This window comes from Bubalus kerabau, chromosome 1 (genome assembly GCF_029407905.1).
Source record: "Bubalus kerabau isolate K-KA32 ecotype Philippines breed swamp buffalo chromosome 1, PCC_UOA_SB_1v2, whole genome shotgun sequence".
NCBI lineage: Eukaryota > Metazoa > Chordata > Mammalia > Artiodactyla > Bovidae > Bubalus > Bubalus kerabau.
The window spans coordinates 218,067,415-218,095,266 of record NC_073624.1 but is presented as its reverse complement, the minus strand read 5'-3'; the positions used below and the strand labels follow the sequence as shown (position 1 = coordinate 218,095,266).

At 41.7% G+C, this 27,852-nt stretch overlaps 1 protein-coding gene across 3 annotated transcripts; it reads left to right on the top strand.

Annotated features, from left to right (window-relative positions):
- The first annotated feature begins 15,892 nt into the window (after nt 1–15,892).
- On the top strand, nt 15,893–23,046 carry HNRNPA0 (heterogeneous nuclear ribonucleoprotein A0). 3 transcript variants are annotated; one of them, XM_055554611.1, is made up of 4 exons: nt 15,893–17,056; nt 19,189–19,264; nt 21,381–21,433; nt 22,763–23,046. In XM_055554611.1, the coding sequence occupies exons 1-4, from the start codon at nt 16,189–16,191 to the stop codon at nt 23,029–23,031; spliced, it is 1,266 nt and encodes a 421-aa protein (XP_055410586.1). In that variant the 5' UTR covers nt 15,893–16,188; the 3' UTR covers nt 23,032–23,046. The 3 variants fall into 3 exon arrangements, with proteins under 3 accessions (XP_055410586.1, XP_055410600.1, XP_055410592.1); XM_055554625.1 differs by having other exon boundaries at nt 15,896–17,056; nt 22,741–22,894; XM_055554617.1 differs by lacking the exons at nt 19,189–19,264; nt 21,381–21,433; nt 22,763–23,046 and adding an exon at nt 18,139–18,674 and having other exon boundaries at nt 15,898–17,056.
- Nucleotides 23,047–27,852: the final 4,806 nt, after the last annotated feature.

Sequence of the window (27,852 nt, the reverse complement as noted above, 5' to 3'; positions counted from 1 at the left end):
GTATTTGTGATGGATGAGTGTTTGGCCAAGATTCTTTATCCTCGCAAATAGGAAGTATTTTTAAGGATATCTGGCATTTACTGTTGTTATGCTAGATGCTGAGTGGGGCCCAAGGATGTTCAGGAGTCAGCTGCTGCCTGTTAGGGACCAGAGACAGTGGAGTCAATGGAACCCATAGTGATCCAAGAGTCCAGTGAGTATAGTGTATAGGGGTCTGGAATATGAAGCAGAGGATCCTGGTGGACGCAGCTTGGGATGGTGGCCCTGAATTATTATCTTCATATATAAATCAGATACTTTTGTCTCTACATTTGGGATATATACTTTCAGCAGGATTTAAGGATAACTACAGTGTAACTATAGTCTATAGTATAGATGTCAAATAGAACTTCTTCACTACTTTAAAAGTCTTAATAATGAAAAGTTTGATTGAACTGGAAATCCTTTTGCAGAAGAAATCTCCCCTGTTACTCTCTTGCTCTGTCAGTAATCTCTAGCTCACTGGAATACTACTTTCTTCCTTGGGATCTTTACACTAGTTGTTCCCTCTGTCTGGAATGTTTTCATTTGCCAGTAAAAGAAAATGCAGAACTACTAGATTTTTTAAAGTGTGATTTCAATTGTGGTTTATTTTAGAATGGTTATAAAAGCTGTTCTATATTTTCATCTACCTACCCATAAATAAAGTTTCCTGTGGATGGTGATTGTCAAAAATTGAAGAGAACTACCTGGCCATTTCACAGTTGTAAAACCAATTTTCTTCCTTCCCTTTTTCCTCTTCCCCGCTTCCCTTCTTCCCTCTGATCTTCCCTATATCCTTCCCTTCTTCTCTTCATCCCTGTTTTTCTACCTTACAATCTTCCTACCTTCTTTTCATTCTTCCTAAATAATCCGATTGAAAAATCACTCAGTAGGGTTTGCAGTGTAGGCATCTGCATTGGAGTGTGGAGCACTGTTGGCTGCCTGGCATGGTATATCAGAGTCCAAGTGAAGTGAGGGGGAGGATGGTAGTAGCCTTTGATTGTTGGGAGCCTGAGACAGGTAAGGAGGTTGTCCACACAGGATGGTGGTGACAGCAGCAGCCTGGCCCAAGATGTTGGAGATTGAGTGAAGTGAAGGGGACATCTGGTTATCATGGCCACTGGAGTACCATGCTGGTAATTTACTCTCAAGGATAAAGTAATATATAGTATTATCATTGAAATTCTTTTTCAAATTTGGGATTATTTTAACATGAAAAGAATAAAGTTATGTTTAAATGAGCAAGCTAAAGTTTCTGATTAAAATGTTTTGGTATCTTATTTTTATTTTTTATAATTTATTTATTTATTTATTTTTGGTTGTGCTGGGTCTCTGTTGCTGCACGTGAACTTTCTCTAGTTGCAGGGATGGGGGCTGCTCTTTGTTGCAGTACATGGTCTTCTCATTGAGGGGGCTTCTCATTGCAGAGCACAGGTTCTAGGCTCATGAGCTTCTGTAATTGCAGCTTGCGGGCTCTAGAGGGCAGGCTAAGTAGTTGTGGTGTAAGGGCTTAGTGGCATCCTCCCTGGACCAGGGATCAAACCCATGTCTCCTTCACTGGCAGGTGGATTCTTATCCACTGTATCACCAGGGAAGGTAAAAAGTAAAAGTGTTAGTTGCTCAGTCATGTCCAACACTTTGTGACCCCATGGATTATAGCCCCCCCCCCCCAGGATCCTCTGTCCATGGGATTTTCCAGGCAAGAATATGGAGTGGCTTGCCATTCTCTTCTCCAGGTGATCTTCCAGCCCCAGGGATTGAACCCAGGTCTCCTGCATTGCATATAGGTTAAGGGAAGGGACTACCAGGGAAGTCCTTCATATCTTATTAAATATCTTCTCTGTTGAATTTTCTTCTAACAAGGCCCATATAGGTAATTCCAAATTCCTTCCAGGTTGTCCCTGTTATATAAACATTATCTCTTTTTTTTGTCTGCAACATGAAAAAAGGCTGTGGAATGTTATTTTAGGCAGAGGGAGTCACATATGCAAAGGCCTGGAGCTCAGAGAACATGACTTTTATGAGAATTGCAAGCAGTTCAGCACATCTAGAGAATATGAAATTGATGATGGGGCAGCTGTCAAAAGAGAAGACATATAACACCCTCAGATGATTGATGGTAGCATTCACTGACGTAGGAGATGTACTCACTTCTATGACCCTAAAACTGACAACCAAGAGCAAAGTGTTGAGGAGGATGCTCCCCAACTGGTACAGATAGCCATTTGTCTAAAAACTGCACAAGGATGCTTCTTGTGCTCAGTATTCAGTCACAAATTGCCCTAGATTTGTGCCTGCAGGAGGCCCTCCTCAGAAACATGAAGAGGGATGGAAAATGCAGCCTCTGTCGTATCAAATCTGCTTTCAAATAATGTGTTAATAGGAAAAAGGATACCTTACAATAGACATATGTTATAGGATGATTCATTGAAATATCAGTTTGCTTTTTATTCTGTTTTCCTGCCCTATTCCAAAAATATTTTTCTACTTTCTTTTTTGAGCTTTTGTTCAGCAGGACCAATGCAGAAGTTGAAACACCTTTTGTTTTTTAAAGCCTACAGGAATCTACTGTGTAGCACAGGGAACTCTGCAACCTAGATGGAAGGGGAATTTGAGAAAGAATGCATACATATATGTGTGTGGCTGAATCACTTTGTTGTACACCTGAGGCTAGCACAGTATTGTTAATCAACCATACTCCAATATAAGATAAAAAGTTAAATTTAAATAAAAATCTCATCCTTTAGTTCTGCCTTAAAAGAAAGAAGACAGTCAAGTTTTGATGTTTAGTCTCAAACTTAGTGATACTATGATTCATGCATTCTTATTGTTTATTTGTTGGAATAAAGAGATAAAATTTTTTTTAAAAAGAAGAAAAAAAGAAGGCCTGAACTTATTAAAGGACTTTTGCCAGGTATTCCCAGAGGAGAGGAGAGACAGGCAAGAGCCTCAGAGTGAGAGTCTACTATGGAGACCCCAAAGAGAGATTTATTTGGGGAAGGAGGGCTCCATGGAGTGGCAGGGTCCAGCATCCAGTCCCTCTGTGCTGCTCTTTTGTAACCCCCTGGGGATGCAACCTATTCTCAGCATGGAGAGGTTTTGTGATACAGTGGGAAGCTGAACCTTTGGTATTGGGATTTCTAGTTTTGGTAAAAAACAAAAAACAAAAAAACAAAGAGTCTCGGCTCAAGCTGAGAGGCGAGTTTCAGGAAACAGCAGAGTCACCTTCCTGCAAGGGACCCTGTAGTCTTGGATAAAGAGCCTGTCAGCAGGGACCAATCTGGACCAAAGATCAGAGGACTGTCGCTAAGTAGTGTACTGTGTATAACCTGAAGTCTTTGTCCTAGGAATAGCACTTGACCCTAGTATTGACTGAGGTTAAATTTCTATCAACTTGAGGAGTGGTGGCTTAAAATGAGATTTGATAAAAGGAAAGGACTATGATACTTCTATCTCCTAGACTATGAAGTAACTTTAATACTCACTGTACACATTTATAGCTTGCAAGATCTAGGGGAGATTACTTACACATGAAAAGACTTCTTTCCCCCAGAAATATTCTGTTTAAGTCTTTCATTGTACCTTTTCTGCAAAACAGCTATTTCAGTTTGATATGTGCCTCCAGAAATTAACGCTAGATGGAATCAGGATGCCTCAACAAGCTTAGTTTTCTATTATTTTTTTCTGCCCCAGAAGCTGAAGTGGTAGGAAGGAAGGAAACAGCTAGCCCCACATTTGATAGATGCAGGTCCCTTTCTGTTCTCTACATTTTCCCAGTACTTCTGCGACTGACTTGGGCCAGAGAGCAGCAATGGGGTGAAGACTGGTTTAATTCCAGTTTTATTATAGCTTTATCTTTCAGGTGCAAATTGTCATTCAAATACCCAAACTTCATATTTCTTTTAATTTGAGCCAGGTGCAATTGAGCTCTGAATTGAGCCTACTTCATTAGACTTTGGATAAATGATGACTAAAAGGATAGAATGACAATCTAACTCCTTCATTAATGATGTTTTTATTTTCCAAAGAAGAAAGCCTATCCAGAAACCATACAAGGAAAAGTGTTACAGTCTTAGCCATATATGAAGAAGTCAGTTGACTGCAGATTAGACTTTGTAACTTTGCCACTACCCATCTGTGTGGCCCTGGGCATGTCATTTTAAGTCTCTGGACCACATCTGCACATGGAAGTTTTGGAATGGATGACCTAAAATAAATCTCTTCATGCTCTATGCTTCTTGTGATTCTAGAATGTATAGTAAGATTATTTTAAAGTAGAGATACAGGGTAATAAAGGAGCTTTATTGATATTAAATGCTTAGATATAATGGGGCTTATTTTTCGTAAAACTTTTGAATGTGCCTGTAAGATCAGTTCAGTGTTTTTACAAAACCATTATTAAAACCTTGTGATGAAACTTAGAAATTGTATTAGTATATATTTTGGCTGTATGCAGTGGATAATCATATCAGAACTTGGGGAAAAATAAATCCTCCCAAAACCAATGATGGGAATTAGAAAATTATTAGAATTTGAACTGAATTATATGCAATTTTAATCCTTGAAAGAAATTCCTTTATTTGATTCCTATGGATGAAAAGTGCTTTCTATGTTATTTCAGAGGCTGGAAAATTGACCATATTTAGAATCCTGGGCAGCAAAGTAAAACAGATTTCAGGTAAATTATGCTGTACAAATAGTCTATCCCAAGAAAATAAATCACTGCTAAATTTACTGAGAGATCTCTTTCAGTGATTATCATATGGAATAGGTTCCTCAGGAAGCATTTGAGTCTTGATTTCATAGATGCTGCTGCTGCTGCTAAGTCGCTTCAGTCGTGTCTGACTCTGCGTGACCCCATAGACGGCAGCTCACTAGGCTCCCGCATCCCTGGGATTCTCCAGGCAAAAACACTGGAGTGGGTTACCATTTCCTTCTCCAATGCATGAAAGTGAAAAGTGAAAGTGAAGTCGCTCAGTCGTGTCCGACTCTTAGCAACCCCATGGACTGACCAGACTCTTCCGTCCATGGGATTTTCCAGGCAAGAGTACTGGAGTGGGGTACCATTGCCTTCTCCTTCATAGATGCTAATCATTTATATAATGTTGCTTGTATAAATCTTGGCTAATTATTTTATTTTTTCCACTGCTTTTCTAGTTTTATTTGAAAAAAAAAAAGGATGCATATAATTTCCTTTCTCTAATATTAATGTATTGAAATTATGATAGCAAATACCATTTAACCAAAAATGTTTAGATCCTGAATGATCCAGAAAGGCTTTATACCTAATCTGAACTCACTGACCAACTACAACTGAATACCACTCTTACAGCTTACTGAGTAGACTAAGCTGTTCTTTATTCTCTTTAGTGTATAATTAGAAATTAGGTAGGATCAGATTCCTAAGGACTCAAAATATATATGGTAGTATGAATGTTACTTAATTCACAGGTCTTGAGTATTGAACATTTCACAAATTAAATCTTACTCTGAGTTGCCACTCTTTAGGTTAATGGAAGTTTGATCTCAACGAACACATTTTACTTTTTGTATAAGTGAGGAAGAGAAGCTTTATTAAGCAGTTACACACATTTTGAACCACACTGTAGGCTAAAACTAGAAGTTGAAATGGACTTAACCGGTAAGATTTAAAAACTTCATTTTTACATGTCTCATGGAGAGGAAAATATCCAGTATAAATTTTGCTGAAGAAAATGAATATTTAAAAATTGAAGTTCTTATTGCAACTTTAAGAGTAATAGAAATAAAAGTCATAAAATTCAAAACCAAATGATGAATAATTTATGTAATTTTAAAGGAATGTGATTCTGTGACCTTGTTATGGAATTCGTAGGTTAAACAGTAAATCTGGTGTAATCTTACCTAGGCAAGATGTGATAGGAAGCTTTGCAGGAACAGATGAGTTAGGTCTGACTCCCTGAATAATGGACGCTGAGAGCACGTCATTTCTAGGTGGGTATTGCAGTATTTGCTAGGACTGCCGTCACAAAGTACCACACACTGGGTGGCTTCAACAACAGTTTTATTTTCTCACAACTCTGGAGGCTAGAAGTCCAAGATCAAGGTGCTGTCAGAATTAGTTTTTGGTGAAACCTCTCTTTCTGGCTTGCAGACTGCTGCCTTCTTTGCTCCTAGTGAGGAAGAAAAGCTTTATTAAACTGTTATACACATTTCAAACTATACTATAAGCTAAAACTAGAAGTTGAAATGGAACACAGCCCTGCCAGCGCATTGATTTTAGCATAGTGAGACATCTGTCTGATTTCCTTACTGTAAGATAATAAATTTGTGTTTTTTAAGGCAATGAGTTTGTGGTAATTTGTTACAGCAGCAACAAGCCAATATACCGTATACTGTCATGTGCTATGTTGTGCTCTGCTTAGTCACTCAGTTGTGCCCGACTCTCTGCAACCCCATGGACTGTAGTCTGCCAGGCTCCTCTGTCCATGGGGATTCTCCAGGCAAGAATACTGGAGTGGGTTGTTATGCCTTCCTCCAGGGGATCTTCCTAACCCAGGGATCAAACCCAGGTCTCCCGCGTTGCAGGGGGATTCTTTACTATTTGAGCCACCAGGGAAGACCAAGAATACTGGAGTGGGTAGCCTATCCCTCCCCCAGGGGATCTTCCCGACCCAGGAATCAAACTGGGGTCTCCTGCATTGCAGGCAGATTCTTTACCAGCTGAGCTACCAGGAAGCTCACACTGTCAGAGCCTTGATCATTTACTTGTGTGACTCCAAACATAACATGTACGCACATTGTTTCTTGTACTTGAAATGCTATTACCTTCTTGTATGCCTAACTAACTCTTAAACCTACTTCTAAAGTTATCTTCTATTAGGAGAATTTGCTGAACTTTGGGTTTCTGTCCATTTCTATCTCAACACACCATGTTTGCAACATCTGTCGTACTTCTTTGTTATTACTGTCATTGATTTCCCCTCTTTTTCAAGACTGTTGACTTCTTGAGAGGCTTGAGACTTTATTTACAGCATCTAGCCCATGAATGAATTAAGTGGAATGATGAATAAATGAAAATAGAATGTTCTAAATGTTTTTAAGTTGGAAGGCTCATATTCTGTGTGTGAGTCTGTGGGTATGTTTGTACTTGGGTGTGTGTTCTTTACAAAGAGGGAGTCTGAGAAACATCAATTTGTTAAGTCCTCTGTCTTAGTCTATTTGGGCCAATATAAGGAAAATACCATAGGTTTGGTGACTTATTCAGTTCAGTTCAGTTCAGTTGCTTAGTCGTGTCTGACTTCCTGCGACCCCATGAATCACAGCACGCCAGGCCTCCCTGTCCATCACCAACTCCCGGGATTCACTCAGACTCACGTCCATCGAGTCAGTGATGCCATCCAGCCATCTCATCCTCTGTCGTCCCCTTCTCCTCCTGCCCCAATCCCTCCCAGCATCAGAGTCTTTTCCAATGAGTCAACTCTTCGAATGAGGTGGCCAAAGTACTGGAGTTTCAGCTTTAGCATCATTCCTTCCAAAGAAATCCCAGGGCTGATCTCCTTCAGAATGGACTGGTTGGATCTCCTTGCAGTCCAAGGGACTCTCAAGAGTCTTCTCCAACACCACAGTTCAAAAGCATCAATAAACAACCAAAATTTCTCATATTTGTGGAGGCTGGGAAGTCTAAGGCCAAGGTGCTGGCAGATTCAGTATCTGGTGAGGGCTCACTTCCCAGTTCATAAATGGCTGTCTTATTGCTGTGTCCTCACATGATGGAAGGAGAGCTAGAAAGCTCTTTGGGGTCTTTTTATAAGGGCATTAATCCCATTCATGAGGGCTCCACTCTCATGACTTACTTTCCAAAGTCCCTGCCTCCACATACCAGCACACTGGGGATTATGCCTCAACATGTGAATTTTGGGGGACACATTCAGTCCATAACATCCTTTAATTCTGCTCATCTTTTCCCAACTTCCTACCCAGATGGTTGGCAATTAAATATGTTATTACTAGAGTTTAGTTTCACATGTAAGGATTCCAAGTTTATTTGGGGTTGCTGATGTGGATCTGGTCCCAAGACAAAGGTGATATATCTTTTTTCAAGATAGTGTTCAGCCTGCACAGTTATCCATGTGTGTATGAGTGTACAGAAGGAGGATAAAGTAGACTCATAGGGCTTACGCTCGCTGGGTCACTTTCCTCCGACGGACAAAAACCCAGAAGCTTTTGGTCGTGTATTTTATTTTAAAATTAATTTTAAAAATTAATTGAGATATAATTTAGACACATAACATTTTATTAATTTTAACTGTACAACATAATATTTGCAATATATATATTGCAAAATGATCACCACAATAATTTTGAGCTAACATCCATCATCACAGTTCCAATTTTTTTCTTGTGATAAGAACTTTTCAGATCTACTCTTTTCAGTTCAGTTCAGTTCAATTCAGTCGCTCAGTCGTGTCCGACTCTTCACGACCCCATGAATCGCAGCACGCCAAGCCTCCCTGTCTACCACCAACTCCCAGAGTTCACTCAGACTCACGTCCATCAAGTCAGTGATGCCATCCAGCCATCTCATCCTCTGTCGTCCCCTTCTCCTCTTGCCCCCAATCCTTCCCAGCATCAGAGTCTTTTCCAATGAGTCAACTCTTCGCATGAGGTGGCCAAAGTACTGGAGTTTCAGCTTCAGCATCATTCCCTCCAAAGAAATCCCAGGGCTGATCTCCTTCAGAATGGACTGGTTGGATCTCCTTGCAGTCCAAGGGACTCTCAAGCGTCTTCTCCAACACCACAGTTCAAAAGCATCAATTCTTCGGCACTCAGCCTTCTTTGCAGTCCAACTCTCACATCCATACATGAACACATGAAAAACCATAGCCTTGACTAGACGGACCTTTGTTGGCAAAGTAATGTCTCTGCTTTTGAATATGCTATCTAGGTTGGTCATAACTTTCCTTCCAAGGAGTAAGCATCTACTCTTTTAGCAACTTTCAAATATACTATATAGTATTGTTAACTATAGTCACCGTTGTTGTTGTTCAGTTGCTGACTTGTGTCTCTTTGCAACCCCATAAACTGCAGCATGCCAGGCTTCCCTGTCCTTTACTATCTCCCTAAGTTTGCTCAAACTCATGTCCATTGAGTCAGTGATGCCATCCAACCTCTGTTGCCCCTTCTTGTCTTGCCCTTAATCTTTGCCAGCATCAGGAAAGATGCTAGGAAATAAGTCAGCTCTTTGCATCAGGGAGCCAAAGTATTGGAACTTCAGCTTTAGCACCAGTCCTTCCACTGAATATTCAGAGTTGATTTCCTTTAGGATTGACTGGTTTGATCTCCTTACTGTCCAAGGGACTCTCAAGAGTCTTCTCCAGCATCACAGTTCAAAAGCATCAGTTCCTCAGTACTCAGCTTTCTTCATGGTCCAACTCTGACACCCATAAATGACTGCTGGAAAAACCGTAGCTTTGACTATATGGATCTTTGTCGGCAAAGTGATATCTCTGCTTTTTATCACTGTCTAGGTTTTTCATAGCTTTTCTGCCAAGGAGCAAGCGTCTTTTAATTTTGTGGCTGCCGTCACCGTCCACGTTGATTTTGGAGCCCAAGAAAATGAAATCTGACACTGTTGCCACGTTTTCCCCATCTATTTGCCATGAAGTGATAGGACTGGATGCCATGATCTTTGTTTTTTGAATGTTGAGTTTTAAGCCAGCTTTTTCACTCTTTTCTTTCACTTTCATCAAGAGGCTCTTAGTTCTTCCTCATTTTCTGCCATTAAAGTGGTATCATCTGTATAGCTGAGGTTGTTGATATTTCTCCCAGAAATCTTGATTCCAGCTTGTGAGTCATCCAGCCCAGCATTTTGTATGATGTACTCTGCATATAAGTTAAAGAAGCAGGGTGATAATATATAACCTTGATGTACTCCTTTCCCAATTTTGAATCAGTCTATTGTTCCATGTCCAGTTCTAACTGTTGCTTCTTGTCTTGCTTACAGGTTTCTCAGGAGGCAGGTAAGGTGGTCTAGTATTCCACACAAACTTTGGAATATTCTTTCTAAACAAATAAGGAAATAGTAAATAGTTCAGGAAAGAATATTATAAAGCAGTTAAATTGATATTGTATAGGAAAAACAATGACTGATACTTCGGTATGAATCTTATACAATTATGATGATGTATGAAAAGTCACTTTACTTATTTTACCAAATCGAATTAAATTTGACTTTAAACTACATACTCAACAGAATGGCAGTATTGTCAACATGTCATTATTGGGTCTCCTCTCATTGTTTTCCACTCAAAGGCACTTGCTTCTCTTCCCCTTTCCTTCTTGGGCAACATAAGAGCAATACTTTGATAAAATGCTTTTTGTTAAAAAAACAAACAATGAGGACTGACCTTAAAAGAGACTCTCCTAAGGCAAAAGAATACACAGATATATTCAATCTGTAGAGATATTAACTATCTTGTTTAGTACCTATGTATTTGCCTCCAGTATAAAGTCTAGGCTTTTAGAAGGGATTTATGTTTGTTTCCTCCATATCGAAGGGGATTTCAAAGATGGAGGGGTTGGAAAAAGATAGCTTCCCAAGTCCAAGAGAAGTGACCAGACAAAAGGTACAAACTTTCAGTTGTAAGGTAAGTCCCTGGGATATCATGCACAGCACAGTGACTATTTACTTCTGCTTCATTGAATATTGGAGTGGGTTGTCATCCCTCCTCCAGGGGATCTTCCCAACCCAGGGATCAAACCCAGGTCTCATGCATTGCGGGCAGATTCCTTATAAACTGAGCCATCAGGTTAGCCCAAGAATACTGGAGTGGGTAGCCTTTCCCTTCTCCAGCAGATCTTCCCAATCCAGGAATCAAATCGGGGTCTCCTGCATTGAAGGCAGATTCTTTACCAGCTGAGCTACCAGGGAATCCCAATCAGATAGCTATTTGAGGGCATGGCACCCCACTCCAGTACTCTTGCCTGGAAAATCCCATGGACAGAGGAGCCTGGTAGGCTGCAGACCATGGGGTCGCGAAGAGTCAGACAGGACTGAGCGACTTCACTTTCACTTTTCACTTTCATGCATTGGAGAAGGAAATGGCAACCCACTCCAGTGTTCTTGCCTGGAGAATCCCAGGGACGGGGGAGCCTGGTGGGCTGCCGTCTATGGGGTCGCACAGAGTCGGACACGACTGAAGCGACTTAGCAGCAGCAGCAGCAGCAGCAGCAGCAGCAGAAGTTTCCAACTTACACAGATTCTGTTATTTCCTTAGGATAAATTTCCAGAAGCATCATTAATGGTCCAAAAGAATGGTCAAATTTTAAGGCTGTTGAGTCCACTACTCATCACAAACAGCAAAGTGCCATTTTGGAAAGTACTTTGGGTAAATAAAAATGGAGCATGTATTGGTTTGCTAAGGCTTCCATAACAAAATACCAAAGAATAAGTGGTTTGAACAACAGAAATTAATTTTTCTCCCATTTTTGGAGGCTGGAGGTCCAAGATTAAGGTGCTAATAGGGTTAAGTTCTTCTGAGATCTTTATTCTTGGCTTGCAGGTGGCCATCTTCTCACTGCCTCTTCACATGGTCATTCTTCTGTGCACATATACCCCTGGTGTCTCTTCCTCTTATAAGGACACTAACCATACTGGATTAGGGCTCTATCCTAAGGGCCTATCTTAAGATAATCACCTCTTTAAATACTTTATCTTTGATTATAGTTACATTCAGAAGTACTGAAGGCTAGTGCTTCACATTATGAATTTAGAGGTAAGAGAGGGTGGGGACACAGTTCAGGCCATGACAGAACTCAACTGCAAAAATTAACTCTGAGATATAATGGCATGCTGTAGTCCATGGGGTTGCAAAGAGTTGAACATGACTGAGCAACTGAACAACAACAAATAATAAAAAGTTGACTTAAAAAAGAAATAGAGTTGCTGCTTTCTGAAAATATAACTGTTCATAGTTTCCCCTCTCTTTCTCAGTTCATTCTTTTTCCTTTTCCCTAGTTCTCTTTTTCTGTTCAGTTCAGTTCAGTCGCTCAGTTGTGTCCGACTCTTTGTGACCCCATGAATCGAAGCAGGCCAGGCCTCCCTGTCTGTCACCAACTCCCGGAGTTTACCCAAACTCATGTCCATTGAGTCGGTGATGCCATCCAGCCATCTCATCCTCTGTTGTCCCCTTCTTCTCCTGCCCCAATCCCTCCCAGCATCAGGGTCTTTTCCAATGAGTCAACTCTTCACATGAGGTGGCCAAAGTATTGGAGTTTCAGCTTCAGCATCAGTCCTTCCAGTGAACAACCAGGACTGATCTTTAGGATGGACTGGTTGGATCTTCTTGCTGTCCAAGGGACTCTTAAGAGTTTTCTCCAACACCACAGTTCAAAAGCATCAATTCTTTGGCGCTCAGCTTTCTTCACAGTCCAACTCTCACATCCATACATGACCACTGGACAAACCATAGCCTTGACTAGACGGACCTTTGTTGACAAAGTAATGTCTCTGCTTTTGAATGTGCTATCTAGGTTGGTCATAACTTTCCTTCCAAGGAGTAAGCGTCTTGTAATTTCATGGCTGCAATCACCATCTGTAGTGATTTTGGAGACCCCCAAAATAAAGTCTGACACTGTTTCCCCATCTATTTCCCATGAAGTGATGGGACCAGATGCCATGATCTTAGTTTTCTGAATGTTGAGCCTTAAGCCAACTTTTTCACTCTCCTCTTTCACCTTCATCAAGAGGCTTTTTAGTTCCTCTTCACTTTCTGCCATAATTAGGGGCAGTAAAATATACCCTTTTTACTGTTCAGTTCTTTTGAGTTGTTTAAACATCATATTCAATTAGATCTTGTTATCACACTTGCCAGAGGGATGGAAAGCAAAGGTTGTCTAAATTTCAGTTACATTTTTAAACATTTGTTTTGGAAGGCTGAGATACTTGTAAGCAAGGAAAAGCCAAGAAACATACTCAGGAAATGATCTAAAAGGTAAAGTAGGAAAAAAATTGTTATTCCACCTGAATGATCTCAGAGGTAGGAAAATGACAGCATCATTTAAGTGTTTATATAACACTCTTTATCCACTGTCCCTACTTTTACCAATCTAATCTTGAAAAGAGTCTTCTATCCCAGTTATCTTGCACTTATCCTGACTTTCTAAATGTCTCTCAAACATGCTTTGTTGTTTCCCATCATCCCTACCCTCTTTCTGTTGTTGTTGTTTAGTCGCTAAGTTGTGTCCCACTCTTTGTGACCCCATGGACTGCAGCCTGCCAGGCTCCTCTGATCGTGGGAGTTCCCAGGCAAGAATATTGGAATAGGTTGCCATTTCCTTCTCCAGGGTATCTTCCCGACCCAGGGATTGAACCTGCACCTCCTGCACTGGCAGGTGGATTCAGCCAACAGGGAAGTCTGCCCTCCTTCTACAGGTAAGGCTTATACTAGACATATGCTTCTATGAAGCTTTTCTAGTCAATAGTAATTACATCAGTAACAGATCCTCAATAAGACTGTGTGGATGATTATTTTAAAACAATACAGGAAAAAAATGTTACTTTAGAATTTACAGTTTAGATGACAAAATAAGTTACCGTCTTCTGTTTCAGAAATTCATCTTTTACTGTTTAACATTTATTTGAGTGACTCTAAAATAAACTTCTTCAGGTCTGATCTTTCATGAGAGCTATAATCTTGGGCATCCCAGAACACAGTGCCCCATGAGTACCCCAGTTTCACCTTAAACATTAACAGCTATGTTCACCATCACCCATACTTCCTCTAAAATAGTTTCTTTTCTTAGATTTTTGTAGTTCTATCATGTGGCAGTTTTAGGCTTCCAGATATCAAACACTGGAATGCTTTTATTTTCCTCATTATTTATCATCAGTCGGTTAGCAAATCCTGATGTATCTGAATTGTGTTTTGTAATAAGGTAATACTTTCCTATTATCCTTCTCTTTGAATTTTTCAATGGCATTTATTGCTATCTAACATGCTATATACCATTCTTATTGTTTGCTTCTCCCCACAAGAATGTCCGTTCCATGAGGGCAGACATTTTTGTCTGTTGCTTACTGCCCTGTTCCCAACACTTGGTATAGTAGTTATTGGATAAATTGAGAAATTGAGCACTTACTATGTGCCGGGCACTGTGCTCTGCATTTACATGCAGAATCTCATTTAATTTTTGCCACATTGGGTAGGTGTTTTATGTTCTGATTTTAGATAATAAAACCTATAATTTTAAAAAGGTTAGGTGACCTGTCCAAAGTCACACAACTCGATAGTCACACGGTTTGTAGGTAATAGAGACATAGTTTCTCCCCAAACCTTGAAGCCTATCTATATGCCTTTGAATTAGTATTTATACTCCTTAATCTAAATTTCAAGACATTCCATAATACCAAGACCTCAGCCTAACTTAGTTTTTCTCTATCAAAAACCTCCTGATCCAATCAAACTGGTCCACTTTCTGTTCCTGGGGGCTTATAAATTTTCTCCAGATTTTGTTCAGGTAAACTCTCTATAGAATAATCTTATCTAGCCTTTGACTCGGTGATTCAATGCAAGTTCTACCTCTTTAATCAATTCTGAATACATTCCATTCCAGGATACAGTGAGGAATTTCTAATTTGCTACATGGTTTGGGGGCTCTCCATCACATGCCATACACCGTGTGGCACTCCTTGTATCTTGCTTGGAACACAAAAGTTTCAGTAGGTGGAAGCCATTATAAGTTTCTTGTATTCCCACCTGGGTCGATATGGCAGTTATCAAGGGTGTGCGATACATACAGTACAGTGTTCATGTGTTTAACTTGGCTCCCAGTCCGATTGAAAACGCCGTAAAAAACCTAACATTTTAGTTGGGAAGGAAGCTCGCACAGATAACAGGGCCTATGAAAAGATGTGTACACCGGAGGAGTATGAAAACGTCCGCTGAGAGGAGCCTCGTAAGAGGGTTCCACTGACATTACTGGGGTAGCGGGGGTCTCGCGGCCAAGCCTCGGTCGGAAAGTCTGAAGCGCTTTCGGCGCGCTGCTGTCCTTCCACATGGCCTCGGGCTCGTTTTTGAGCAGGGCCACGTGCCAATGTTTGTCTAATCGCGCCTCTGGCCCACTACAAACGGTTAATAACCGCCTTGCCCGACCAGGCCCCTACCCTCCATCTTTGTGCGGACGGGAGGAGCGAGGACGCCAGGTGTAGTGGCCCAGCCGAAAGGCGGCGGGTAAATCCAAGACCCTAACCCTAACAGTCAAGTTTTCAAAAAACCCGCGCGTGACGCCCCAGGCCGCATCCGTTGGGAACGGCCCCCAGCGCGTCCCCGCTCTCTACCACCCGCGGCGCCCCGCCCCGCCCCCGCGGCAAGCCCAGGGCGGGAGGCGGCGTTTGGGTAGCAAGAAAACTCTGCACACAGGGGGCGCCGAGGCCAGCGCGCACTGGGGAGCGCGCCCGTCCAGCAGCTGCCGAAAACGGAAGTGGATGCAAGCGGATGGCTGTGATTGGCTGAACTGACATGTCTCTCAAGGGGCTGGCGCGAACGCCACTGCGGAGCTGGGCGAGGGGATACGGCTAGGGGAGGGGGAAAAATCACTGGGAACAGCCGCGGGGGCTGGGGGCAAATGAATCGCAGAGGTTCGCGAAGGGCAGAGAGAGTCCCTAGTGAGGGCGCACTGGAGATCCTGGGAGAGAAAGCAGAGCGGTAAAGGCTGCAGCAGGAGCAGTGCAGGCCGAAGGCTTGAATAGACCGCGGAGGGCGGGGAGTCCGTGACCGAGAGCGGCGCTGCAGCGCGGTAGGCGGGACTAATGAGGTCGAGGCGAGGATTGGTGGACTGCCCTGCGCTGCCGTACGCGGCGGTGACGCACGCCTCGGGGAGGGTGCGCGCGCGTTCAGCGGCCTCTTTGTGTGGTGCACAGATAGGGGAGCGGAGGTGGCGGTAGCGGCGGCTTTGGTTGCCTTCCAGTTTCCTCGGCTCGTCCTCTAGCCGGCACCTCTCCCCTTCCCTCCCCCTTCCTCTCTTCCTTTTTCCCTTCCCTTTCCCTTCTTCCCTTTTCCGCCGCTGACCGGCGGGGGCGGCTCCAGCGACGGCTGGGCCCAAGTTGTGAAGAAACCTTAGCCAACCATCACGGCGACGGCGAAACCTCGGAGCTCCCAGGGCGGGGGCAAGGCCCGGGCGGTGGAGATGGAGAATTCTCAACTGTGTAAGCTGTTCATCGGCGGCCTCAACGTGCAGACGAGTGAGTCCGGCCTGCGCGGCCACTTTGAGGCCTTTGGGACCCTGACAGACTGCGTAGTGGTGGTGAACCCCCAGACCAAGCGCTCCCGTTGCTTTGGCTTCGTGACCTACTCCAATGTGGAGGAGGCCGATGCCGCCATGGCCGCCTCGCCTCATGCGGTGGACGGCAACACGGTGGAGCTGAAGCGGGCGGTGTCCCGGGAGGATTCGGCGCGGCCCGGTGCTCACGCCAAGGTGAAGAAGCTCTTTGTTGGGGGCCTTAAGGGAGACGTGGCCGAGGGCGACCTGATCGAGCACTTCTCGCAGTTTGGCACCGTGGAAAAGGCCGAGATTATTGCCGACAAGCAGTCCGGCAAGAAGCGTGGCTTCGGCTTCGTGTATTTTCAGAATCACGACGCGGCAGACAAGGCCGCGGTGGTCAAGTTCCATCCGATCCAGGGCCATCGCGTGGAGGTGAAGAAGGCTGTCCCCAAGGAGGATATCCACTCCGGTGGGGGCGGAGGCGGCTCCCGGTCCTCCCGTGGCGGCCGCGGCGGCCGGGGTCGGGGCGGTGGTCGTGACCAGAACGGCCTGTCTAAGGGCGGTGGCGGCGGTTATAACAGCTACGGTGGTTACGGCGGCGGCGGCTACAACGCCTACGGAGGCGGCGGCGGCGGCGGCTCGTCCTATGGTGGAAGCGACTACGGTAACGGTTTCGGCGGTTTCGGCAGCTACAGCCAGCACCAGTCGTCCTATGGGCCCATGAAGAGCGGCGGCGGCGGCGGCGGCGGAGGCAGCAGCTGGGGAGGTCGCAGCAACAGTGGACCTTACAGAGGTGGCTATGGCGGTGGGGGTGGGTATGGAGGCAGCTCCTTCTAAAAATGTTTTTTTAATGCTTGGGAGTGGCTATAGGGGTAGCTCTTTGCAACCACCCACCTAGGGTCAACTCCTAAGTCCTTTTCACTCCCACCGCTTTCCCCATTTTGCCCTTGGGGGAGCCACTTCTAAGGCTGCTTACCCTTGGGGGTGTTGCCCTATATGCCTGCCACCTCTCTCGTCTCTCCCTCTGAAGATGGACTTGGCTCCACATACACATTTTTGTGTTACAGTCATTGATGGACTCTATTTTTTTATTATTACTTGGACTTTGGTCGTTTTTATACTAGCAAAATGTCTTGTTTTAATTTGTGTTTTTTGGGGGGAGGGGGAGGGAGTGAACTTGCTGATTCTGTAGCAAAACCTGGGCGGGGGTTGGGGGGTTTAGTTTACTTTGTTGTAAGGACTTGATATCTGGCTACAGCGTTTTCTATAAAATCTCCTTGGATCCCATGCCCGAAATTTGGAAGCATATGTACAAAAATCATTTTTACGTTTTATTTTTAATAAATCATTGTGTTTGACCGTACATGTCTAACATTTTTTTCTAGGATCCATTCCGTACCGTTTTAAGGGTAATTTTTCGTGTTAATTCTTAATGTGTATTTAGAGAAACTTTTAAAAGGTCCTGTGAGGTTTTTTTTTCTTCTTGCTGTTACCCAGGTAGTGATGTGTTGAATTTTATCCCTTACAGGTAAAACATTTGAAGTGGTGGATGTGGCTTTTTAAAATCTTTAAAGTTTTTCCTACATCCATCTCTTGTACTAAGTGATTTGCTTATCATCTTGACATGGGTGGTCACTTCTATGAGAATTTGCTTCAAAATATGTACTGTGTAGTTCTAAAGAAATAGTTTGTGTTAAGCATGTGTTTTCATTCATATAAACTGTTTTAAAAAATTCAGATGGCCTAATTTCATCCCTCTTACTGGTTTGTCTGTAATGAATGGTTACAAATAAGGGTTATATTTTACCCTCAAACTTTTAAGTGCATTTTTGTATTTTCAGAGCAAGTTTAAATGTTTTTTTTTTTCCCCTATAGCTGAACTGTTGTCCTCCTGGAAATCCTTCCCCTTACTTTTGTGGCACCATCTACTGGCAGAATGTCAGTATATCTGCAAAACAGTTGGTTTAAAAACTTGTTCAGGACAGTTGCATCAGATTTTAGAAGTTTTGCCATCAAAAATCTGTGCAGACTTTGGTTATACATTTACTTGTAACTAAGATGGGCTTTACAGGAATGTAGTTAATGGCCCATATCACGACTGCCCTTTCTACATGAGGTTTGAACCTGTAAAACTGCTATGCATAGCTTGGGCAGTGGCCCCCAATTGCTATGATAACTAATGAACCAGCTTCGTGTACTGGTATCTTAGGTGCAAGTTGTAAAGCAAAATATCTGTGTATTCTGCTTGGTTAACAAATGTATATTTGTAGCCCTTTCATGCAATAGAATTCAAGTTGTTGTTTATAAAAAGCAAAACAAAACAATGGTATAGGAGAAAATTGCCTTCCTGGATAGACGTATAGAATAGCAACATTTATGGATATCACAAATAAAGAATTCAATTCTTTACATGATTGAGTGAGAGTATGTATAACCTGGTGGGTGGGTTCAGAATACCTTTTAATCTAGTACCTACATTTGATTTACTGATATGGTAGAATATTTGACTGGAATTTTGCTTAGTGAAAGTGAAGTCGCTCAGTCGTGTCCGACTCTGCGACCCCATGGACTGTAGCCTACCAGGCTCCTCTGTTCATGGGATTTTCCAGGCAAGAGTACTGGAGTGGGTTGCCATTTCCTTAGTCACTTTGACAAAGGGTAGCTGATAATTGGTACTTTTAGTACCTCTACAACAAATGGGATAGATATGTTTGCGTATTGAATAAATTAACAAGATAGTCAAGTTTTGCATTAGAAATGGTTTTACAATTTGTTTAAATTTCTGTTTTCACTCTTATTGAAATACATCATACTGCGTTTCTTCACGTGGTAATTTGGTCTAGCTTTTGCAGAGAGTGGGGCTCTAAGATACAGAAAACGATATGCTTAAGTTTTTTATTATAATTGTGTTTGTGTTTTACTCAGTTTTAGGAGGAAGATCTGTTTCTTCTGGTTCAACTGGAATAGTCCACCTTCTGGAGGGTTTTCAGAATTTAATAAGGTTGTTGTCCTTTTGTATTTCCCATGTAGTGATGTATGAAAAGTTATGTAAAAGGATTTCCTAATTAGAAAAATGGCTTAGTGTTAATGGTATATCATCGCTTTGTTGTCATGTGTCTACCTTTACACATATCTTACCTGGATTGGTATTCAGTGAAGGCAGAAATAGAGGTGTTTAGTCTTTCCAGATTTGGCATGTAGGACTTGTTTGTTATGGTTTCACTTTTTGCACCTGTAAGATTTACCTGAACATTACTACTTCAAATATAATCAAGACTTCATGGGAGGAAGTAGTACAGAACCTGGTCAGCATTGAATATAATTTTTGTGCAATGCTTGAATCTAATTTTGAAAGATTAGCAAAATAAATTTTTTTTGTCTTCCTGTTGTGAAGAACTTTTGCATTTACAGTGTTTTAGTAAAATTCAGTGGTAATCATTAGTTGGAAGAGGTTTGAAAGATTGATAGTAATTTCAAGTCTTAAAAAGCTTCCAAACGGTTGACATTCTTAGTGGTAACAAATCAGAATGATACACTGATTGCTTCGTTCTGTAGCTTAGTGATTTAGAACAGATTTAATATTTAAATCTTGATAATGAATTTTTGTTTTCAAGTTAGGTTAAAGCATTGAGGATACTTAAGAATTTGCTATTTCTGATTAATTAGCTCAGGAACAGAAATGGTAGTGTCAGTTATTTGATTTGTAGCTTTGTTTATCTTAAGTGTGCTTAATACTCTCAAATTTTAGAATTTGCATTTTAAACTAAATTACCTATGTTTTTGCTGATTAAAAGCGGGCATTTGGATGTTGAGTCAATTTAAGCAAAACTGCATCTAGGTAATGTAAGGATTATTCCCCAAAAGACAGTATTTGCACTTAGAAGAGGGTAAGTCTCTTTCTTCTGTTTTAACCAACTTACTGCATCAGTGTTAAGATTTTGGTCACTGGGAATATAATTTATCTTCCCTGTTTTAGAAGGCTTTTTTTTTTTTTAATTAAGTGGAGCAACAAAGATTGCCTCTAAACCAGGGTAAGACAATGAATGCCTTTTCCTTAGTGTCTTACTGCAGGTTGCTTTGCTGTACCTTTGTCTAATGTTTTCTATTAAAAGTGAATGTTGTAAAAACTTTCCAATAAAAATTCCCTTTCTACCTGTTATTTTAAAAATTATAATATTGCATGTTTGGTCAAATGTTGCCAAGTAACATTTGGCAATGTTACTAGGAAATAGAAAAGAGAACCTGTACTGAATGCTGAGACTGGTGTATTTTTAAAAATGAGAATTAAACATTTAAATAAATGCTTAGAAACTAAACAAAGAATGGTAAAAACCCTAAAGAGGAAATCTTCTTCTCAAGGACAATCCTTGTTATTGGGTGTATGTTCAGCAAACTCTTGTATGTACCTACATTTTAAAAGTAGGATGAAATAGTTCAGCAGTTTATATGATTGGCGTTCTCATATCAGAACAAATAGACCTTCCTCATCCTTTTTAATGCCTGTATAATGTTCCATAGCATGGCTGTACCATAATGGTTGATGAACATTTCTTGCTATTATGAGTAATGCAGTGATTGTTGGAATGGCAGGTCATGTTCTTGCTTACCACATATACACTTAGTTGATGAGATGGCTCACTCATATTAAATGTGCTGGATAACTAGAACACAGCAGTTCTCTGGTATCATGGGTTTTTGTTCTCAGTATATATTCAGGGAAAAGTACATGCTTATTGGCAGCCTTGTTAAAGCCTTAGGGTATATTCAACTAAAACATTTTACTGAAAAATTTCAAAGCTAGATAATACATGATAAAACAGTTAATGGCCTATAAAGACCCTCATGTTGCTCCTTCCCTGTTTTCTCCCAGCACTTAGAGATGACGTACGTTAACAGTTTGCCTATTTCTAGGTCTTTTTATTTGCAGGGAGATATATTTATCTTTATTTTAGGAACAAATATTGGGTTGTTTTATATATACATACATACATATGTAAGTATTTTAACTTCAAAGCACCCATATGTGTACATAATCGTTCTGTATCATAAAACTGGTATTCTATAGTATAGATGCACCATGATTTATTGTTTAGTATGTTTCCAAACTACTTTTGCAGGTTTTGTGTTGCCATTTGCAACATACCAAAAAGGATCTGCCCCTGCTCACAAGGTACTTGAAATTTTTGAGTGGTGGGAATTTCAATAATTGTAATAGATTACGGGCATTTTCGTTAGAGATGGGTATAAGCAATTGTGTCGACTTGGTGGGTCAAGAAAACATTTGGGCTGGTCTTGACATTTAGACTAGATGAGTTGGCCGAGTGCATGCTACTAACATGCCAATACACAGAGCATGATGTGTGGGCTCCTTATGTGTTTTCTTATGTTGCTAGGCCACAGAGACTTTAGAAGTACATCATCCATTTTTATTGCTTTTCATTGTTTTATGGCTTAACAGTTTTTGCTAAGTTTTAATAGCAAAATCAGCTTAAGGGATATGGGACACATTCAACAACAGAAGTACAAGTCAGGTGATATCTTGAATGGGAAATGATAATCACTGTATGTTAAAAGGTTTCTGTGAAAAGTATGATTCATAGTTTGGAGACCCCCTTTATTAAGCGATAGTTAGCAATATTCTCACTCTTCTATTTTTTTTCCTTTAATATATCTTCCCTATATTTTCACTTACTAGCTAGTTTTAAAATATAATTTTGTTAGAAAATGTTTGCACTAAGTAAATCAGTTTCTGATGTATTTGCTATAATTAGAAACTTAATATGTTCTGTAAATTTTGTTTTAAAAATAAAGCTAACAGTTGTTTAATTTGGCAGGGGGAGGCAGGGTTAGTTTGAAGAATAAGTGGGCATGAATTACTAGCTTCAAATTAAATTTGAGTTTAGTACATCGTGAATGTTCTTGATGCTTAAATTTAGTCGCTTACTAAGTATAATGTATGGAAGTATATTGTTGGGAAATAGGATTTGTTGCTCATTTTTAAGACAGGCATGCAACTGGTTTGGGAAAATTGGTCTTTGACATTGGAACCTGCTTGTGGGTGAACTTCATATTCTAACTAAATGAGAAATTAAATGCCATGGGATAAAACAAAAAAGGAGATACTAGAAAGCTGCTTTTTAAAAAAGATATATTAGGGAGGCTAAAGGGCAGATGAATTACTTTTGTACTGACCTATCGCACATACTTATTAATAGCACTTTTATTGATAATTTATTAATAAACTTGCAGTTGGAGCTGAATGATTTGCATCTTCAGAGAGGAAAATGATTAAAGATTTCCTTTTTTAGCTGTGTGCTGTCTTCTCAGGCAGATTTTCTTTGGCTCCTTTAATTCTTTTATCACTGTATATGGTTTGTTTAAAAAAAAAAAAACCCCCCAAAACATATCTGAAATGGGTTTGTTCTAAAATTATCTGATGTGAACTTGTACTGTTTTGACAATATGTTTTTATCCCAGCATTTTCTGTCCGTTTCATCAGAGATTGATTACCTCTTTGTGCAAAACATCTGGGATCTGGAGATAACTGCAGTGGGACAAACACGGTTCCTGTCTTCAAGTAACTTGCATTCTGTTGGAGATTCTGTTTCTTTTGAAATTATGCATCCTTTTCAGCATTGTGGGATCGTCTCAGATTGTTCACACTCTACAGACAAATTGGAGTTAGTCCCATCATCATTTAGTATATACTCTCTGATTAAAGTGAAGGCTTCACTCTTATACTGGTTTTGTTATTTGGATACCATATGAAAGGTACATTTTTCTTTGATGCTTTTGTTGCTAATGTAATTAGCCTCAGAGTAGGCATCTGACTTAGTATTTCATAGTCCTTAATGGTGGAGAAGGCAATGGCAACCCACTCCAGTACTCTTGCCTGGAAAATCCCATGGGCAGAGGGGCTGGTAGTCTACAGTCCATGGCAAAGAGTTGGAGACGACTGAGTGACTTCACTTTGACTTTTCACTTTCATGCATTGAAGAAGGAAATGGCAACCCACTCCAGTGTTCTTGCCTGGAGAATCCCAGGGACAGGGGAGCCTGGTGGGCTGTCGTCTGTGGGGTTGCACAGTTGGACACGACTGATGCGACTTAGCAGCAGCAATAGCACTTCTTAATGACATAAATTTTGGTATCAAATAGACCAGGTTCTTTTTTTGACCCAGTCACTTGCTTGTTCCATGACCTTGAGCACATGGTCCTGAACCTGTTTCCTTGTCTTTATAGTCGTGTCTGACTCTTTGTGACCTCATGGACAGTACCCTGCACCAAGCTCCTCTGTCCATGAGATTTTCTAGGCAAGAGTACTGGAGTGGGTTGCCATTTCCTTCTCCAGGGAATCTCCCCAACCCAGGGATTGAACCCAGGTCTCCCGCATTGTAGACAGACGCTTGACCATCTGAGCCACCCGGGAAGTCCTTAAAAAGGAGAGACTACTGTTAATATCTGTCTCACAGGATTGTGAACAAATTATACTTTAAATTGAACAAATTATACTTTAACTGAACAAATGAAGTGTAACTATACATGTAAAGGGAATACTATCATTGTTGGTACATAGAGATGTTAATATTACAACTTCGGTTAAGAGATATGAGTGTACCTTTATTTCATCCCCCCCTCAACCACAAGGTATTTGCACAATTAATGAGGTGAATGAATAGCCATCTTTTAAAAAGTACTGACATAAGTCATAGAGCACTCTTAGTAACTGAGATTTGGTTTTTAACCTGGGCTTTGCTCTTGATTCGCTGGGTGAGCTTGGATATGGGAGCCCTTTATTCCTCTACTGCTTCAACTCTAGTAGGAGAGGTATGAACCATGTTAGCTGTGTTTAAGTATTTCTTATAAGAAAGTTACAAGTAATGTGTTAAGAGTGCCTTCCAGGTAGGAAGAAGGATCAAGAAAAGCATTATGACAGATGTATTTGACTTAAAAAGTTGGCTGTATAGAGAAAGTGAGGGGGAAAAGTAAATTTCAGTAGAGGGACAAATAGGCAGAAACATGGGGCACATACAGAGAAGTATGCCTCAGTTCAGTTCATTTCAGTCGCTCAGTCGTGTCTGACTCTTTGTGACCCATCAATAGCAGCACGCCAGGCCTCCCTGTCCACCATCTCCTGGAGTTCATTCAAACTCACGTCCATTGAGTTGCTGATGCCATCCAGCTATCTCATCCTGTCGTCCCCTTCTCCTCCTGCTCCCAATCCCTCCCAGCATCAGCGTCTTTTCCAATGAGTCAGCTCTTCACATGAGGTGGCCAAAGTACTGGAGTTTCAGCCTTAGCATCTTTCCTTTCAAAGAACACCCAGGGCTGATCTTCAGAATGGACTGGTTGGATCTCTTTGCAGTCCAAGGGACTCTCTCAAGAGTCTTCTCCAACGCCACAGTTCAAAAGCATCAATTCTTCGGTGCTCAGCTTTCTTCACAGTCCAACTCTCACATCCATACATGACCACTGGAAAAACCATAGCCTTAACTAGACGGACTTTTGTTGGCAAAGTAATGTCTGCTCTTCAATATGCTATCTAGGTTGGTCATAACTTTTCTTCCAAGGTGTAAGCGTCTTTTAAGTTCATGACTGCAGTCACCATCTGCAGTGATTTTGGAGCCCAGAAAAATAAAGTCTGACACTGTTTCCACATCTATTTCCCATGAAGTGGTGGGACAAGATGCCATGATCTTCGTTTTCTGAATGTTGAGCTTTAAGCCAACATTTTCACTCTCCTCTTTCACTTTCATCAAGAGGCTTTTTAGTTCCTCTTCACTTTCTGCCATAAGGGTGGCGTCATCTGCATATCTGAGGTTATTGATATTTCTCCTGGCAATCTCGATTCCAGCTTGTGCTTCTTCCAGCCCAGTGTTCTCATGATGTACTCTGCATATAAGTTAAATAAGCAGGGTGACAATATACAGCCTTGACGTACTCCTTCTCCTATTTGGAACCAGTCTGTTGTTTCATGTCCATTTCTAACTGTTGCTTCCTGACCTGCATATAGGTTTCTCGAGGCAGGTCAGGTGGTCTGGTATTCCCATCTCTTTCAGGATTTTCCACAGTTTACTGTGCTTCACACAAAGGCTTTGGAATAGTCAAAGCAGAAATAGATGTTTTTCTGGAACTCTCCTGCTTTTTCGATGATCCAGCGGGTGTTGGCAATTTGATCTCTGGTTCCTCTGCCTTTCTAAAACCAGCTTGAATGTCTGGAAGTTCACGGTTCACCTACTGCTGAAGCATGGCTTGGAGAATTTTGAGCATTACTTTACTAGCGTGTGAGATGAGTGCAATTGTGCGGTAGTTTGAGCATTTTTGGTATTGCCTTTCTTTGGGATTGGAATGAAAACTGACCTTTTCCAGTCCTGTGGCCACTGCTGAGTTTTCCAAATTTGCTGGCATATTGAGTGTAGCACTTTCACAGCATCATCTTTCAGGATTTGAAATAGCTCCACTGGTATTCCATCACCTCCACTAGCTTTGTTTGCAGTGATGCTTTCTGAGGCCCACTTGACTTCACATTCCAGGATGTCTGGCTCTAGGTGAGTGATCGTACCATCGTGATTATCTTGGTCATGAAGATCTTTTTTGTCCAGTTCTGTGTATTCTTGCCACCTCTTCTTAATATCTTCTGCTTCTGTTAGGCCCATACATTTTCTGTCCTTTATTGAGCCCATCTTTGCATGAAATGTTCCCTTGGTATCTCTAATTTTCTTGAAGAGCTCTCTAATCTTTCCCATTCTGTTGTTTTCCTCTATTTCTTTGCATTGATCTCTGAGGAAGGCTTTCTTATCTCTCCTTGCTATTCTTTGGAACTCTGCATTCAGATGCTTATATCTTTCCTTTTCTCCTTTGCTTTTCGCTTCTCTTCTTTTCACAGCCATTTTGCTTTTTTGCATTTCTTTTCCATGGGGATGGTCTTGATCCCTGTCTCCTGTACAATGTCACGAACCTCCGTCCATAGTTCATTAGGCACTCTGTCTATCAGATCTAGTCCCTTAAATTTATTTCTTACTTCCACTGTATAATCATAAGGGATTTGATTTAGGTCATACCTGAATGGTCTAGTGGTTTTCCCTACTTTCTTCAATGTAAGTCTGAATTTGGCAATAAAGAGCTGATGATCTGAGCCACAGTCAGCTCCCGGTCTTGTTTTTGCTGACTGTATAGAGCTTCTCCATCTTTGGCTGCAAAGAATATAATCAGTCTGATCTCGGTGTTGACCATCTGGCGATGTCCATGTGTAGAGTCTTCTCTTGTGGTGTTGGAAGAGGGTGTTTGCTATGACCTGTGTGTTCTCTTGGCAAAATCCTATTAGCCTTTTCCCTGCTTCATTCCATACTCCAAGGCCAAATTTGCCTGTTACTCCAGGTGTTTCTTGACTTCCTACTTTTGCATTCCAGTCCCCTATAATGAAAGGACATCGTGTTTGGGTTTGGGTGTTAGTTCTAGAAGGTCTTGTAGGTCTTCATAGAACCGTTCAGCTTCTTCAGAGTTACTGGTTGGGGCATAGACTTGGATTACTGTGATAGTGAATGGTTTGCCTTGCGAACAGAGATCATTCTGTCATTTTTGAGATTGCACCTAAGTACTGCATTTCGGACTCTTGTTGACCATGATGGCTACTCCATTTCTTCTAAGGGATTCCTGCCTGCAGTAGTAGATATAATGGTCATCTGAGTTAAATTCACCCATTCCAGTCCATTTTAGTTCGCTGATTCCTAGAATGTCGACATTCACTCTTGCCATCTCCTGTTTGACCACTTTCAATTTGCCTTGATTCATGACCCTAACATTCCAGGTTCCTATGCAATATTGCTCTTTACAGCATCAGACCTTGCTTCTGTCACCAGTCACATCCACAACTGGGTATTGTTTTTGCTTTGGCTCCATCCCTTCATTCTTTTCTGGAGTTATTTCTCCACTGATCTCCAGTAGCATATTGGGCACCTACTGACCTGAGGAGTTCCTTTTTCAGTATCCTATCATTTTGTCTTTTCATACTGTTCATGGGGTTCTCAAGGCAAGAATACTGAAGTGGTTTGCCATTCCCTTCTCCAGTGGACCACATTCTGTCAGAACTCTTCAGCATGACCTGCCCGTCTTGGGTGGCCCCACAGCGCATATCTTAGTTTCATTGAGTTAGAAAAGGCTGTGGTCCTATTGTGATTAGATTGACTAGTTTTCTGTGATTATGGTTTCAGTGTGTCTGCCCTCTGATGCCCTCTTGCAACACCTGCCTTCTTATTTGGGTTTCTCTTAGCTTGGACGTGGGGTATGTCTTCATGGCTGCTCCAGCAAAGTGCAGCCACTGCTCCTTACCTTGTATGAGGGTTATCTCCTCACCGCCGCCCCTCCTGACCTTGAACTTGGAGTAGGTCCTCTAGGCCCTCCTGTGCCCGCTCAGCCACTGCTCCTTGGACATGGGGTAGCTCCTCCCGGCCGCCGCCCCTGACCGTGGAAGTGGGGTAGCTCCTCTCGGCTGCGCTCGTGCGCTGTCGCAGCCGTCCACGCTTGTGAAGTATGCCTCAGTTCAGTTGCTCAGTCGTGTCCGACTCTTTGCGACCCCATGAATCGCAGCACG